The following is a 17,686-nucleotide window of genomic DNA, read 5'->3' as shown; positions in this document are numbered from 1 at the left end:
AATCAAATGGTTCTTTTTCCAACTATGTGACTTGGGGATAGTATGTTGTTTAATTATGTGGATTTCTTCCATTTATGCCTCCTTTGAGTTTTTATTTCCTTGTTTTTGTTAAAGGATGTGTGTTATGAAATAAAGTATTTAAGTTGTACACAAAAATACTCCCAACATCAGTGTGCTGATCATACTTCATTTTATTAAAATAAGTTACAAGACCCCAAATTATTTTCCTATTTAATGGACAGATGATGTAGGCCCATTTTTTACTCTGCCTTGCCATTTCACAGTTTTATATGTGATATAGTGTATCTATTTTTTTTTCTGTATTTGCTTTTAAATAAGAGAATAAAAATGCAGTTACTGTACTACTTGTAGTACAAACTGAAGCACAGCAGGTATAGGTAGCTTTATGGTTATATAGTGACTGTACACAAAGATCCTCAGGGTCACTATTTTCAAGACTCTTGTCTTCCTGAAGTCTTCTTGACATTTGTCAATAGTAACAAACCAGCTGCTGTTTTGTAAGCTGTGCAACAAAATAAAGCTCGCTGAACACAATAAAAAGGATTGCTTCTGGAAGATTATTTTGGAATTAAGTAGAATGATAACTCAGACAACCTGCTGTCTGCCTTGATACGCCTGCAGCTTCTCAGACACTTCATCTAGTGGTCAGTTGTTAAGGAGAATATAATAGATAGCTATAAGGTTTGGTTTATTTATAATCTTTCTCATTCCTGCATTTTCAAAAAAACAGTCTGTTTTCTAATGAGGTCAATACGTTCTTGAACCAGAGGTTTCAAATTTTGTAGAGATCTGTCAAGGTCTGGCAACTTCCCGCATGATCTCAACAACCCTGATTTCTTAGGAGTTGGACCAAGTGACATTCAGGGCTGAGGAGCAGCAGGTGATTAGCTCTGCTGCTTTTCCCAAGTTGTCTTAAAAGGATGCTAGGGATACAAATTGCTCCCAAATAATAACTTTGAAAGAAAGCCTCAGGTTTTTGTAATAAAATATGTTCCTGACTTGAAACCACCAGATTTTCTTGCTTAACATTAGCTCTTTTTTGCAGAAAGATTGTTCTCTGAAGGACGTGCTGCTACTGAGATGACATTACAGGTTTAATTATCTTGGTGTTCATTTTTAACTACTTAGATTCCCTGGAATTATATATTACAATCCAAGGAGAATGAGAGTCTTCCCTTCAACTTTCTGAAGCAGATAAAGTGAACTCTAGGCACACTGCAAGAAAAGGGATTTGCAATTAGGGCTTATAAAAAGAAGTTTGCATTTATTCAAGAACTGGGAGAGTCTTGTGTCCTTGGCAGAAGTTTTCATTTGGCTTTCAGAAATTTTCATGAACTGAAAAATTCATTTATCTGTATAAATGATGAGTTCACATATAAAACTTACTAGTTTGCTCTCCTTCTTTGATTAATCCTAAATACCCCACTCTCCCTTGATTTTGAATCCCCAAGGATCAGTATGACAATCACAGACATAGTGCTGCTATAAATCAATTCCTATTTCAACAAGAGCACCTTTTACAAAAAAAAAGCATGCAGTCTCAAAAATTTCCACTGATGAAAATCCACCAAAACCATGGTAAATTCTAACAGTGATCAAACCACACTCAGTTCTAAAAATTGTGCCTTATGATTAACCAAAGCTTGCCCAACTTTTAACTTCCAGTCATTAATTCCTGCAATGCCATCTGAGGGCACTTATTCCAGCATTCCGGTTTGCTGTGGTACCACAGCATTCACCACTTTCTCTTTTTTTGTTGCTCTTTCTTTTTCTCTCCCACATATTTGTGACATGTCTAAGCTGGGCGCTAACCACATTTCTCTTCACTGGCGCAGGCAGCACACTGCAGCAAATGAAGCCAGTAAATTCCAGCACGGTGTAGCTGGCAGCCACCAGCCCGCACTTCGGATGTCCCAGTGCCTCCAACCTCGGCACCCTGCCTCGCAGCTCTCCTCCTGTATCCCAGCAGCTGGATATCAATAGAGGAGCACATTCTCATGGAGAAGCAGAGGAAGGTTCAAGAAGGACAGGGAACTGCTGGAGAGAGTCCAGCGCAGCCACAAAGATGATGAAGGGAGTGGAGCATCTCCCTTATGAGAAAAGGCTGAGGGAGCTGGGGCTCTTTAGTCTGGAGGAGACTGAGAGGTGACCTCATTAATGTTTATAAATATATAAAAGGTGAGTGTCACGAGGATGAAGCCAGGCTTTTTCTCGGTGACAACCAATGATAGGACAAGGGACAATGGGTACAAACTGGAACACAAGAGGTTCCACTTAAATTTGAGAAGAAACTTCTCAGTCAGGGTGACGGAACACTGGAACAGGCTGCCCAGGGAGGCTGTGGAGTCTCTTTCTCTGGAGACATTCAAACCCGCCTGGACGCCTTCCTGTGTAACCTCATCTGGGTGTTCCTGCTCCGGCGGGGGGATTGGACTGGATGATCTTTTGAGGTTCCTTCCAATCCCCGACATTCTGTGATTCTGTGAAAATTGCTCGAGACACTGCCTGTCTGCAGAGCTGGGATGCAGAGGAATAACAGCGCAGCAATGGTCAGACTGCTGTTGCACCGCCTCTCTTGGGTATCTTGAAAATTTTAGGGCACACACACACTACTAATGGGAGGGTTCAAAACCGAGCATTTGCGGTAACAGTAAAAATCATCGGGAAGAATTACAGAGCAGTGTTTGATGTCCAACGTAGCATATAGAATGTAGGGGATGAGGGCATGTGCATTTTATCTTTATCTTGACACTAAAGCCCTTCAATGAAATGTGAAAGCATAATGGTATTTGTAACAAGCAAGATTTAGCTGCACAACATTTCTAAAATTACCAGGAAAATACTTTTTGTTGTGAGGTCTGTTCCTTCCCCGGCTAACATCAAAGCAGCTCCCTCTAAAATACCAGTAAAGAGCTGAATGCAGAAGATCATGTAAGAAAAAGGATATATTTTGCAGACAGAGCTTCAAGGTGCGAGGTGACTGAGTCCTGCAGGGCAGCTATGGCTTCACACTTACAGGACTCTTCAGTTGTTACAAGACTGCTCGTTATGGCTCCTAAGAGAGAAAACAGCATTTAGAACATTTATGGCAATTATCAAACATTTAAATCCCAGGGAAATGCTTGATTCTGCAAGAGGAGTTGAACTCATACTGTGAGACTGCAGCAAGCGCTGCAACCCAGGGCAGTTGGGAAGGAGGGAGGGAGCAAACAGGGCTGGGGTGCAGCCAGATATGCGAGTGTCATAGTCCAGAAACAGGACAAGCAACTCCTCTAACCGAGGAGTTCCTCACCTGCCTACCTGGATCCTCTGCACTCTTTAAATTAGACCTTTATTGAATAAAATATAAAAAGAGGCCTGGGTGTAGGGACCAACCAGCCTCCCCCATCAACTCTAATGTCTGGACTAAAGTGAATCTTCCCTTCGCCTGTTGTCTCTCCCTCTCATCCAGAATGCACCCCATCCAAAAAGGTAGGGAACTGTGGGAAGTAAAATGAGTGTGTTCAAGTGATGTAGACCGAGAAGAACCTGCAGTCCAGGTCTCCATCTTGTAAGTAGTACTTTGAGCATCACATTTTCCACACAGGAAGGCCAGCGGCATCACTATAACCAGACTCTATTGGGTTAGCTGTATTTAAGGCCATGACTAACTTGTTGGGCTTCTCTTCAGAAGAATGATAGAATCATTAAATGGTTTGGGTTGGAAAGGACCCGTAAAGTTCATCTAGTCCAACCCCCCTGCCACAGGCAGGGACATCTTTCACTAGATCAGGTTGCTCAAAGCCCCATCCCACCTGGCCTTGAACAATTCCAGGGCTAGGGCATCCACAGCTTCTCTGGGCAGCCTGTTCCAGTGCCTCATCATCCTCGTGGTGAAGGATTTCTTCCTCATATCTAAATGTATGTAAATAAAATCTAAATCTAGCTGTCTATATAAAATCAAGGTTGCTGCCCTGTCAAAGCTGGATCATAATGGCATTTGGGGTACCCATCACTCCCAAACACAGCACTCCTGAGAATGCATTCGTCCGAAGTTAAGCCTCCAGCAGTTTTGCAAGCTGAACAGGAAGGCATATAGTGATTTCAGGCACATTGATACTCAATCAGTGTCAGAAGTTGGTCAGTTTGCATCAGTTTCTGAGATGTGGGTGGAATTTAGATACCCAAGTTTCAGCTTGGGAAGGAATTGGAAGAATTGAATTTACCACTTGGTAAATAATGAAAAAGAAAGGAGGAGCACACATATTAATTTTAAATACTAAGCAATAAGGTTCAGCTAAATCATCAATGTGCTGTTGGTTTATAACACTGGCAATATGCATGCGTAGGGAGTATCACTTTTGATTCATCAAGACGTGAACACAAGTCCATTCCAACGTCACATGAATGTGGATGGAGGGTACAACAACATTCAAACAGGCCCAAATGAATTTAAAATCTAGTAGAGAGGCACAGCAATATTAATGGAGGAGCCAGTTAGTATGACAGAGATTTTTCAATCTCTTAGAAAGAGAAAGCAAGCATTGCCATACTCCACAGTGGTTCCATTGAATCTGTTCCTAGGTCTTGCGCTCAGTCTTCCAGACTGACAAGGGACCAGCCTCAGCTGTCCTCAAGAATTCCTTTTTCTCCACAATCCACTGCAAAACCAGGGATGATCACAAAGGGCTCAAAGAAATTGTGATTTCATTGTAGTATAATAACGTCAGGCATCAGCTGATGTCCATAGCTACACGAAAGGTAATTTAACCTCACCTACTCCAGAAAGAAAAGAGGAGTTAAGGTGAGCTGCAGCACTTGCTGCAGGCTAAGAACAAACATATCAACAGCTACTGAACCACAGGTACTGCAGTGAGATTACTGTCTACATCTGAGACCCAAATAACAAGCTTCCAAAGGCAGAGCCTTCTTAAAATAGGGTCTACTATTAAGAAATACCCTTTCAACAAGTTATCAGGAGGTATTACTTGTATGTAATACCTGTCTCTTGATACATGTGTTTTTACGTTCCTTGCAAAGGCAATGACAGGAGATTATTCCATTATTTTTTCTGTCGATATATAAATGCATAGCTGATCAAAGCCAAACAAATTATGTGAGCATTATAACAGTAAAACAATAGAAATATTATACCTGGATACAATAGCTCTTTTTTTCTGAAATGTTTTGGTTTCTTGTTTATCAGTCATGCCACTGGTATTTACATTTTGCAGGGGAACTGCAAAATCTATAAACAGATTCATTTCTAGCAGTGCAGAAATTCATTTTTCTTAAAGCCAATGTTGAAACTGGTGTCTCCTTGATTCCACTGAACCTGTATTTGTTCAGTTCCCTCTTTGGAATGTTCCACCAGCTTTATGGTCAATGTACAAAGAAGAGCTGTTCAGGAGTCAGCTGGAGGAAATTCAGTTCAAAATATCACACCAACATGGTTGGTTTCCAACCAACTGCCAGTTAATTTTTTATGTTTAAATTTAAATTCTCCAATGACAGATACAGATCCTCCTTGGATTATGTCTGTTTTAACAAAATTACTTTTCCAACCCACTTTGGCAACTGCCCAAGGGTACCCTGAAGTTTTCTACAGCCCTTCTGTGAAATTTAGAGTCTTCCAGTGTTTGACGTTCAAAATCTTGGACACTCTCATTGCCACTGGGATGCCCAACAAGTCATACAAAACATGCTAGAGTTGTGTTTTTACAATGCATTTATGTTTAAGTCCAGACCTACAAAAAATTACTATTTTTGCAGATGGTGTTTGGCTATATCCACCTATTTTATAACTTTGCTCTTACCAAGGGTCCTTAGCCACCTGATGCAATGGCAAGTTATTCCTGCTCTGAACCAGAGATCAGACTCGGTACCTCTTGAGGCCCTTTCCAACCAACTTTTCCTATGATTCTACATCAAATGGTGCAGAGGTTCTGCCAACAGCTGGTGCCACCACTGCCCATCTGAAGTGAAGACAGTTGCTGAGTTCATGCCTGCCCCGCTCAGCATGGAGGAGTGGACAAGAACATACAGTTTAACACTGCTGTAGATCTTTTGATAGCAGTTCTGTTCACCTCTGGCCTCCCACCATCCTCTGAATGCTGGTACGCCATTGAGTCCCATGCCCCAGAGACAGATCCCCCAGAACCCTGCCTTGCCAATCCCCCCAGTTATTCCCATTTTGTAAGGAAATGCCAATTATAACTGATTTTTTTTTAATGGTGAAGTCCTTAAATGTGTGGTGATAGGTAAGAGTCAACTGTAGTTTTAAATACAGTCACTGCCATAACTAAACGAGAAGGATCAAACTGTCAATAGCTCAAAACATTAGTGGCAACAGGCAGAAAGGAATGAAAAGGGATTGCGCTTTCATGGAGTCTGTGAGTTGATAGAATATTTCTCAAACAGATGAAAAGGATTTAACACATTCAACAGAGGTACTTCAATAAATATATTCAGGAAAAAAAAAAAAAAAGAAATTGAGCACGTTTTCTCATCTGGATTTAAGGTTAAAGCCTCCGTAGCAGTCACAGGTATACAGTCCACCACTACTCACACAGACCTGCTCAGTCATGGGTTCCTGGTGCATATACACCAGTTCCTACAGAATGCATTTTGGAGAAATAGTTATCCAGAAGAAAGATAACTCTTTTTTAATGCTTCCCAATGGCAATCCTTTTCCGTGCTGGGAGCCTATCCTACATGTGACCTTTCAGTACTTGAAAGGGGTCTAGAAGATGTGGACAGACTTCTTAGCAGGGCCTGTTATGATAGGACAAGGTGTGATGGTTTTAAACTAAAGGAGGGGAGATTCAGGCCAGACATGAGGAAGAAACTTTTTACAATGAGGGTGGTGAAACACTGGCCCAGGTTGCCCAGAGAGGTGGTGGATGCCCCATCCCTGGAGACATCCCAGGCCAGGCTGGACAGGGCTCTGAGCAACCTGAGCTGGGTGAAGATGTCCCTGCTCATGGCAGGAGGGGTTGGACTGAATGAGCTTTGAATGTCCCTTCCATCCCAAACTATTCTATGAATCTTACCAGGACCTACTGAGATGTGTAACTGACCTTGCCTGGGGGCAGTGAGCTGAACTAATTGCCTCACTGGGGTCTCCCTCAGTCCTGCCTTTGTACAATCTGTGCTCCCCCTAACCCTACCAGCTGTGAAGTGCCAGAGATCACCTCCAAAGACATGCTATGAACAGCTTCCAGCACATAATAACTTTACAGTAAGAAGACAAGGAAGGAAAGAAACATTTTTTTTTTAATTACATTTTTACTGTAACAAAGTTACAGCAACATGAAATTCAGCCTGGAAGGGAGCAGACTACCTCAAACTTTCCCCTACATGGTGGTACGCTGTTTCCACAATTATTTCTCAGTTGTGGGTTTGCTGAATATTACACTTTTTTTTTTTTTTTAAATACAGTGAAGGCCTTGGTTATAACCTGATAAAGAAAGACCAAATGGTAAGAAGTTACTAGCACCATCGCATATAAAGTGCTATATATCTCTGAATGTTGCTCAAAGTGGAAGAGGCAGAGTGACATAGAGCGGTCTTGTAACACTTGAATGCACGTGAAAGTTTCTCAACAGATCCAAACAGATTAACCTGCTAACCAGAGCTATTTCAACACATGTATTAGCTGGGCGGGATGTGGAACAGCAATCTGCTCTTACTTGAGCAAGTCTTCTTGTCTGGATTCAGGGTGTAGCCTTGGTAGCAGTCACAGGTGTAGAACAGATCATCCTTCACGCAGACCTGCTCGCAGTCATGCCTTCCAGGTGCACACACGTCGACAGCTGGGGAAGGCATTTGAGAAGAGAAGAATATTAATCAATACTCAAAACGTCAGTTTAGTCGGTGTTAGTAATTCCCATTTGCAAACATCTCTTCATTTGGATTCAAACCAGGATGTTCGTGCTGCGTGTCGGCATGGTTAGCCATCGTAGGGTATACAGAGTGTGTTTTTATCTGGCTGTCATCATGACAAAATTAATACGATTTTTGGAACACGGGCAACACTTTTTTGCAGTTGTAACAGATTGCAAAAGGAGCTGAACCAGCAGTGACCCAGTTACAAAATAATTATCCAAAAGAATTTCAGAGAACAAATATCTGGATTTTAAGAGAGTATTTGGCATTATTTCAGCTCTAGTTGAGCTGGATAAGACACTGTTTTATGGAGTGAAAAGACCATAAACAGAAGAGTATTCATGGCTGGGGAAAAAAAAAAAAAAAAAAGAGACATGGCACCCGCTGCCAGTTACAAAGTGGGCACTTGATGTGTGAGGCTGATGTTTTCTGCCAAATTTAACATGCCAGCTCTGAAAGGCCAAGCTGAGAAGAAGTTCCTATATTTGGATATCTTTGCAGTAAGGAGGTTCAGTAAGGAACAAGGCAGGAGAGAGAGAAAGCGAGAACAAACAGAGCCCCTCCTCCTGGACCTAGACTATTTTTATTATATCACAAAGACCCAGATGGTTGAGAAATCATTAGCAGCCTATTGCAAAATAAGGTTCAAAAGAGAACAAAAGCAAGCATGTTAGGGAAATAATCTGAAATTTGACTATGCAGGGGGAGAATCAGTGCTATGAAAGGAGGTTCAGGACTGGACTCTCGATGAGGATGTCTAATCGAATTCACATTCCCTCACAAAGGTTTATGGCCTCTGTATAATGCCAGGTGAGAGTTAACCTTAGGACCTGTATTTACAAACTCAGCTCCTAAACTAGGCAGGAAGAGATACTGACATCCTCTGGCTTCGCCTCTGAGATGCAAGACTCATGACTTAGTTGGAGAGATTTGGGAACCTCCTGGAATTGGAAGTCTAAGTTCAATGCTTTATCACACAAAATGTAGTATGGAAAGGGATTGTAATGGAAGTAGACAAAAAGATTTTGTGTAAATAAATCATCAGTGAAACGTCTAAAGAAATGAGTGAAGTTCAAATCTTAAGTGAAAATGGTAGAGAATACATATTAATTTGTAGGTACTATATACTTACATATACATCCTTAAGTACCAGCTACATCTATGGTCCTGTTCTCCACAGAACTGGGAAGGAACATTTCCCTCCATCCTCTAGAGCTCACTAGAACGAGTGATCACACTCATGATGATACATACTGTAATCTCTCTCCCAGCACTGTCCTTGTTCTTCTTCATCTCATTCCCTTGTGCTGCTTTGCTGAGAGTTTTATGGCACAGATTGTATGCATCTCATATTCCCACCAAATATTAATATATTATCTTTCTCCTCTCTCAGGTGGATATGGCAATTTGCGCTCCATGGGTGTGAAAATACTGTGAAGTCCTCAGGGAAATGCCAAATGACATTTTAATTATACCAATTAAAAGCTTCACGCAACTGTGGAGGAGTCATGGCTCTTAAATTACAGGGTGTTTCAAAGAGATGGACCTAATTTCAAAGAAGTATATTTCACAATGGCAACATGTTGCAATTACACAAAAATTTACAAACGATACATCTAGCGGTAATCATTTGAAACTCTATGTCCTGCCCTTTCAAGTGGTAAGAGTTTCATTCATGGGCAGTTCGTGGTTCCAGAGAAACAGTGCTTTCAAATTGAGTCCACCTTTTTGAAACACCCTGTATTACTAGACACAAGAAGAAATAAAGTTGCACCATGTTTTCAGGAGTTGTACAGAAACACTTGGATAATTTATCAAAAAAATAACATGAACTAACCTGGTTTTTAAAAGACATTGCTTTTAGTTAAATACAATATTTCTTTGATCAGGTCTTACCTGAGCAAGTCTTCTTGTCTGGATTCAGAGTGTATCCTTCAAAGCAATCACAGCTGTAGGATCCATCATTGCTGAGACAGATTTGGGCACAGTCGTGCCTTCCAGGTGTGCACATGTCCATGGCTGCAGTGAACCATGTTTTAGAGAAAAAAACTATTAATCCCTCCCAGACACTCAAGCATTTTCAATACTTCAACATTTATACATACAATTTCATTAAGACTGAAATAATGATTCAACCTACTATATTATTACATTATGTTGCAGACAACTGAATTAATTCACTAATTATTTAATGGAGGAGGCAGATATCTGGACTCCAAGACATTACTATAGCATATCTCACGCGATTCTGATTTTCATCAGCAATTCTAACAGTCCTGAATATCCCCAGTAAGAATGAAGCCAAAACATCATACTGAGATGACGTGCCACACATTAAGCCAGAAATTGTTTTTTCTTGCCATGTTAGCAGGAACTGTGGTGAATCAAAATTTAACTCCATATTTTCATCCATGAGCTGAAGGCAGGCACAAAAAGCCAGGCGTGATATATACAAATGCTATTAAATGGCAAAGATATGAAGTCTAGTGAGAACAAAAGCAAACAAACAAGCAGGAGCACCTGAAGATTATGTTCTCCCTTCAGAAATAAGAACAGTGAAAACTTCGGTGAGAAGAATCCTTATGTGCTCTCAAAAGGAGGGATGCACTTCCCAGTTATGAAGCAGCTACCCTAAGGGTGGTGCTGCTCGAAACTTTTGGGTTTAAAGAAACAACTCCAGAGAAGTATTTTGGGGGAAAAAACATTTTTATACTAGGCTAAATTTTCAGGGTGACAATTCAAGAAGCTGCTGCTGGTGTAAAACTGGGATTGCTATATCACAAATCCCTGCACAGCTTGGAAGCAGAAGCAGCAAGCTGTAAAGAAAAATGGGTTTCGACAGGAGAGATGGAGAGGTCAAGGAAAAATCATCAGGTTTTAAGTTCTCTGTGAACAAGTGGCACTCATTCTCCCATGGAGGCACAGTGCTGGTGGGCATCTCTGGAACAGGTTCATCCTCTCCCAGAGAACAAGGGATACTTATGAAGTACTGGAAAGACCATAAAATGGTACGTAAGTGCCAAACTGCATTTTTATAATCAAAATGTTATAAGAAAAATGTGATTTTACTATTACTGGAACCAAGGGGAAAGTCTACAGGTGAAGTCATTTTAAGAGCTGATGTCCGTAAGCAATTCTTCAATTAGAAATAATGAAGGTAACTCACAGAAAATGCATCCATGTCTCCATGAGTTTCATACATTGAAGCAGCCTTTAATTCTTACCTGAGCAAGTCTTCTTATCTGGATTCAGGCTGTAGCCTTCATAGCACTCACAGACATAGGATCCGTTGTTACTCACACAGACCTGCTCACACTCGTGCCTTCCAGGTGCACACAGGTCCACAGCTGCAAGATGCACATTAGAGCAACAATTCATTGTTCATTAAAAAAAAAAAAAAAAATCATATGGGATGGGGCACATATTCACAGTTTCAAATATGTTTCTATTTGGAATCAGCTCAGAAATGGCAATAGTAATTGAAGGAATAAGTGGTAGGAGAAAATATCTATACAGTGTCTACGTCTGAAGAATTTGTATTGGCATCTGGCCCTAATGAATGGATCTACAAGGCACAATAAAAAGGATGGTGATGGACTCAAACTACTTCTCACCATTACTTGCAGCAGATTTTTATTTATTTTTTATTATTTGATTTATTATTATTGAAGGAGATACAGAAGTTCAGAGTTTCAAGAGAAGTACACAAGGAGCTTCTCAAATCTAATTATGGTGTCAAAAACCTGATTTTCTTTTTTTTTTTCTAGTTGAACACATTTACTGAAGGAGTAATACCTGAGCAGGTTCTCTTATCTGGATTGAGAGTGTAGCCTTGATAGCAATCGCAAAGGAAGGATCCACCGTCACTGACGCAGACCTGCTGGCAGTCGTGGGTCCCCAGTGCACACACATTTGCAGCTACAAAGGGCATTTACAGAAAAGGCATTTCAGTCATCCCAAAGGAAAGAAACAGTCATCAATAATTTATGCTCACAAAAGTACATCTTGCACTGTTTGCTGGATTACTATAGTGAATTTCAGTGCTGTATCGCCATCACAAGAAGATACAGGCATCTTTCTTTGCATCACTATATAGCCAGCAGAAAGAGGTCATAAGTGACACTGGAACAACCACACAGAAATAATTCACCACCTGAGGTGGCAGAAAAACAAGGTGAATTGAAAAGGGTGCAACAGGGAGATTTTAAGCATTTAGTAGCATTACACCGGAAATCGGAACTTGGCAATGAAAAGGATCTTCTGTCTTTTCGTATCCAGTCCCTTTCTATTACAAACAACCAGTTTAAACAATCCCAAGATGTATCTGTCACTGTCTGGCAGCTTCCTGACTCCTGCTCACTGGTATGATTTATGAATTCCTACTGTATTGTGGAAAAAAAAAAAAAAAACAAAACACGAAACCCACACACATAAACTAAAATGCAATAGAAAGCAAACAAAACTAAACTATACTAAAATCAAATCAATTTGCAACAGAAAGAGCATCAAGACCAGGAGGAAGATAAAAATGACTCAGAGGCACTAGGGATGAAAAGTGTTTCTGCATAATGATGGTTCAGATGTATCAGCCTGCAAAGAAACCTGCCAGTGCACGCTGGGGATGTGAAGGCTACAGCTGCCTTGATCCATCAGGTTGAAAAAGCCAAAACCAAAAGAGGATATGGAGGAAAGTTTCTACAATAAGGCAGCTTTACAGGCATGTGAACTTCCTAACTGAAGTACAGTACAGAAATAAATAATGTCCAAACCTCAGAGAACTGAGCAGCTGAAACTGCAAACTATGAAATGAGAGTCAAATTTTGGGGACCAGCTAATCCTCCACAGTCAGGTTATCTCATCAGACTGATAAGACACACGACAGCAATACAAAAAGCAGCGTGACAGATGGCAGCCGAGATAAGTGTGTTGTAGTGACAGGACGGTCAAAATTACTGTTGTAGCGCTGCAACGCACTGTGTGTGCTGACAGTCTCTTCCTTCACAGATGGTCTAACTACACAACTAATTAACTTCTGACCAATTTTTCTCATGTGTAGTCAGCTTTGGATCTGCTGCATCTTTGGTCATCTCAAGATGCCTCTGTTTCTCTCCACGGACTGTAAAGGAAACCTAGATATTAAAACTTAGATGACTTTTTTATGTCATCTAAATTTAGTCATCAAAGGGAAGGGGGGAGAAAAGAAAAGCTGGAGAAAAAAGTGAGAAGGTGGAAGAAAGACAATGAAGAAGAAGGAAATGAAAGGGGAAAAATGGAAGGACAAGTCTGTTATTACCTGAGATGTTATTTACATGAGCAATTACAATGTGGACATTGACTACCGGTAAAGTCAAACTCCAAAGCAAGAGTGGTGAGATAAGAAATAAGAAGCAAGAATGCTTGAATCTTCTCATGTATTTCTGAATGCAAGGTAACATTGCCCATTTTCTAAAATATGCAAGATTTAGATGTCTCCTAATAAGGCTGATAGAAAGTGTGCCTTGTATTTCCATTAGCAAAAACAAATCTCAAACCAAGACAGTGTCTTTTCATTCTGCTACACCCTTGGGAATTAAAGAATTCATCTCCATGACTTATGAACAAAATCTGTGGGTGATATTTTCAACCATAACTGAGAAGCTCGGACTCAAATGGTCAGATTTTTGTGGTAGGAAAGTCAAGCTTCCACTGACTTGGACGCCAATTCCAGGCTAAGATTTTCCATCTCCAGGATGGTCTCATGTTGAATGATGCTCTCAATGCATCAAGAACTTGATCTTAGCCAACTATTTTGCCCCTGAACATTAGTCTTCCTGTCTTCAGTTCACCCTACAAATGTGTTTGCCTCAGCCAAAGCAAAGAAACTCCTAATTGTCACTGGTGGTCTAGATTTCTGACCAAAAAGCAGTCTGGAGCTGGAAAAGACCCAGTTTACCCACACTGTCTTACAAGACCCTCTTAGATTCATCTGTTTTGCAGGAACCTTTTGAAAAACTATTCCCTTCATCCCATTTTTGTCCACAGACTTTGGCTAATTGCATGTGAGAATCTCAGAGTTACACTAGAAGTGTGTATGTGTGAGCTCGCTTTGGTTTCTCCTCCACCTTAGTAGAGGTGTAATTCCCCTGCTTCAGCACAATAAACAGTCTGTTTGCTCTTAAGAACAAGAGATTCTTCTTTGGTGCCATGAAAGGACTTGCTTTGGTGAGAACGTAGATGGAAAAATCAGTGCTATGTTCACAGCGCTCATACCTGTCCAGCTAGGTGGGCACTCATACCCACCACCAGCTGCCAGAGAGAGGATGTGGTCACATCAGCAACACAACATGATGTCAAGCCAAACCTCAAGGCATTTCCTAGGTTAGGTATTGGGCAAAGTGTCCTGTCTACAGATGGTCCTACACATTTATTTCATATCTAGAAAAAGAGGTCTGTTCACTCCCTTCAAAAGATATGGTAATTGTGGTAATTTTTAGTAAGGCTCTGAAATAACTACGTAAGACATTGCCAACCAAGTTCCCAAGGCAATGGCTGTTATTTTAATTCTCTGACAATGTTCTTTACACCTGATTTTACCCATTCCTTGCTGGAGATTTATTTTACAAGTAATTTTCTTAGATATTTACTAGCAAAATCTAATTCATACAAATTTTTTAATTGTCAAATAGTTGTTGTTTGATTTTTGTGAGTAAGGCTGTGTCATAGCTATCTATAGGCAGTTCTAAAGACTCCAGATACATGACCTTTTTTCTGTAAATGACAATAACAACCCACGTTTGGCCTCCGCTGAATAAAAGGGTTGGCTTTTTTGTGCAACGGGTGGCAAAGGAAATATTTAAATGTGATACATAACACTCTTCAAAAAGAAAAACTTCTTTCTTAGGGAGTGGAACCACAGTCAGAGCCACGAGGTGCCAAATTACACTAACCCCTTGGACTGACCACCTTACCACAGAAAGTCTCTCTGAATTTGGATGTCAGCTTTTCGATCACACCATAGGTCTCCACATAAAAGACGTGTTCATCCAGTGGTTCGCTGGCCATTATCCTCAGGGACTGCATGTCTGCCCGGTCTACCCCGACGGCGTAGATCTCAATGCCAGCTGCCCGGGCGCTTGCTGCTACGTCTTGGACCTGGTCTTGTGGTCGTCCGTCTGTCACAACAATGACCACCTTGGGGATATTGAAGTTTGCTGGCCGGGTGCCCATCTCCTCAGTGAACACTTCATCCACGGCAGTTTGGATGGCAAGGCCGGTCATGGTGCCAGCAGACAAGGGCGCAATGCGAGATACAGCCTCCTTCATAGATGCTTTATCAAAGTATGTCCGGAGGGGAAACTCCACCTTGACCGTGCTAGCGTAATTCATGACCGCCACACGGGTTGTTCTTTCACCAACGTCCAGAGTATCAATCATTTTCGACAAAAAGACTTTCACTTTCTCAAACTCTTCAGGTCGGACGCTCCGGGAGCTGTCTATGATGAAGACGAGGTCTAAGGGCTGGTTCTTGCAGGTGGTACCTGTCAAGAAGGACAGAAAACACTTGAGTTATCTCCTACACACGACCAGAGCTCTCACCCAAGGGCAGTGAGAGCTGTCCTGGCAAATTACTCCTACCAGACAAATGTTGGCACTCTTAATTCTTTAGGCAGAGGCTTAAAATTATAATGAGCAACACATCAGAAATCCTTAAACATTAATTTTGACAAGTAATAAATAACTGAACACTTCTAAGCATTATAAGATAGGTCCACATTAGAGCCCACAAAATGTCTAACTATCCTTGAAACAAAGTGTTGTAGTTGACATCTAACAGCCAACACAGAAGTGTAGCAATGACATATAAACGTACTTACTTTTTATTTGCATAAAGCCTGAATTCCATTTTTATAAGCTACAGAAATAAAATGGTAAAACAACTGGCTAGGTTACATAGTGCACAGATCCTAACAATATTTGTTGGGATAGTAAAAACATAAATTTCTGATCAGGAATTATTTCTTGCTTGCAATTCACATCCCAAAGTACACAACAAGAAGAAATAAAGACCAACAGGAAAAAGATGCAAATGATGCTGTGATAAATGCTTCTTTAGAAGTTGCTACTGTTTAAAGGCTTCTAGAGCAGAGAAATAAATGAATATACTATTTATGAAGTAATTTTACATGTAAAAATGAACACTTATACAAGTATTTCTAGGTTTTAAAATTCCTCACTGACATATAAATCTATACTGAAACAGAAAAGCTATAGCTCATATCAGACACAAGTGTCACTTCAAGGAAGATGACAAATAATCAGGACAGCAACAGCAGGCAAGCTAAGCTGTACACTGCCTGTCCTGATGACCTGACATTGATGATACCATCAAGGTATGGATCTGTACTCCTGGTTTCTGAAAAAGACAACTCAAGAGCACAATGTTTGTACAAAAGAGACACTGCTGCTCAACAGTGCATTAAATAGCAAAATGCAAGATGTTCAGTTTGAATATACTCCCTGAAGAGCCGTTTTGGGAACCTGACACACCTTTCCCAGCTGCTATCAAGTTGACTTTTATTACTGCACTGCAGTTTAAAAAAAACTAAAAATAAAAATTCTTCACAAGTTTCTTAAAAGTGGAGATGAAAACAGCACTTCCCCCCCCCCCCAAATGCATTAAAACACTTTTTTTCTCTTGTGCAAGTGAAAATGGAGGGAAAAAAAACCCAAATTGCACAGATACATCTTCCGTCAGGAAACACAGCAGTAGAGTTGATTTTGCCTTTGGACACAGTAACACGCTGGATGAATCTAGGATCTCGTCCAGGTATATTATATATATGTGTATATATATATTCTACACGCATTCCCTAACTCAGATTTTGCATAAAGATTTAGACAAATGGCTTTGTGCCTTTTGGGAAGCTGAGAAAACATGAAGAAAAGTTAGTGCATGCACGCGGTAGCTTAAGACATGAAAGAAAAAGACCCACACAGTTTTTCCTGAATAAATAAATAAATGAATGAATGAATAAATAAATAATCCAAGCTTTATAGGTAGAATTCTCTTTTTAGATTAAGAAAAAACCAAACAAACAAAAAACAAAACTAAAACAAAAAAAAACCCAAATCTGCCACTTTTCAGCAGCCTGATTCTCTCCGAGTCTCAAATAGAGATGTTCCGAGGAATGAACACAGCTAGAGAAGAGTTATGTAGGTTTTAAAAATTAGGAAGGCCAGCTTTGCAACCCAAGATTAGTTAGTACTTCTGCCTACAAGCGAATGGTCCACGGACCATTGCAGCTCCATCAAGATGTCCCTGTGCCATGATCTTCCTGTAAGAGTTCGTAAAACTCGGCAGGTAAGGAAACACCCCAAAGAAGCAATGGCAATAGCAAGCGGGGCGCGGAGCGGCTGGGCAGCAGCGAGCAAAGCGGGGAGCGACCGAGCAGGAGCGCGTCGCCGGCGGGCAGGGCTGCGGGAGGCTGCGGTGCGGGGGAAGGCGGGCGCGGTGCGGGAGAAGGCGGGCGCGGTGTGGGGGGAAGGCGGGCGCGGTGCGGGAGCAGGCGGGCGCGGTGCGGGGGAAGGCGGGCGCGGTGCGGGGGGAAGGCGGGCGCGGTGCGGGGGGAAGGCGGGCAGACGGCAGCTCCAGCCGGCCGCGGGAGCGCGGTACCTGCCGGCCCGTGGCTCCGGGAGAGGCCGCCCGTCCGCGGCTGCCGGCGCAGGCGGTGCGGGGAGCCCCGGGCCGGGGGCGGCCGCAGCAGCAGCAGCAGCGCCAGGCTGCAGCCCAGGATGCCGATCGCTCGCCCCATGGTGCTGC

At 41.6% G+C, this 17,686-nt stretch overlaps 1 protein-coding gene across 1 annotated transcript; it reads right to left on the bottom strand.

The window, feature by feature from the left end:
- Positions 1-606: 606 nt before the first annotated feature.
- On the bottom strand, positions 607-17,678 carry MATN3 (matrilin 3). The gene is given in 11 exon segments (XM_065632610.1): positions 607-662; positions 2,969-3,076; positions 6,492-6,522; positions 6,524-6,581; positions 6,583-6,613; positions 7,692-7,814; positions 9,784-9,906; positions 11,112-11,234; positions 11,683-11,805; positions 14,835-15,404; positions 17,540-17,678. Coding segments are annotated over 11 exon segments (1,485 nt in total).
- Positions 17,679-17,686: the final 8 nt, after the last annotated feature.

Source organism: Caloenas nicobarica, chromosome 3 (genome assembly GCF_036013445.1).
Source record: "Caloenas nicobarica isolate bCalNic1 chromosome 3, bCalNic1.hap1, whole genome shotgun sequence".
Taxonomy (NCBI): domain Eukaryota; kingdom Metazoa; phylum Chordata; class Aves; order Columbiformes; family Columbidae; genus Caloenas; species Caloenas nicobarica.
The sequence above is the reverse complement of the archived record's forward strand: the minus strand, read 5'-3'. Positions and strand labels throughout refer to the sequence as shown.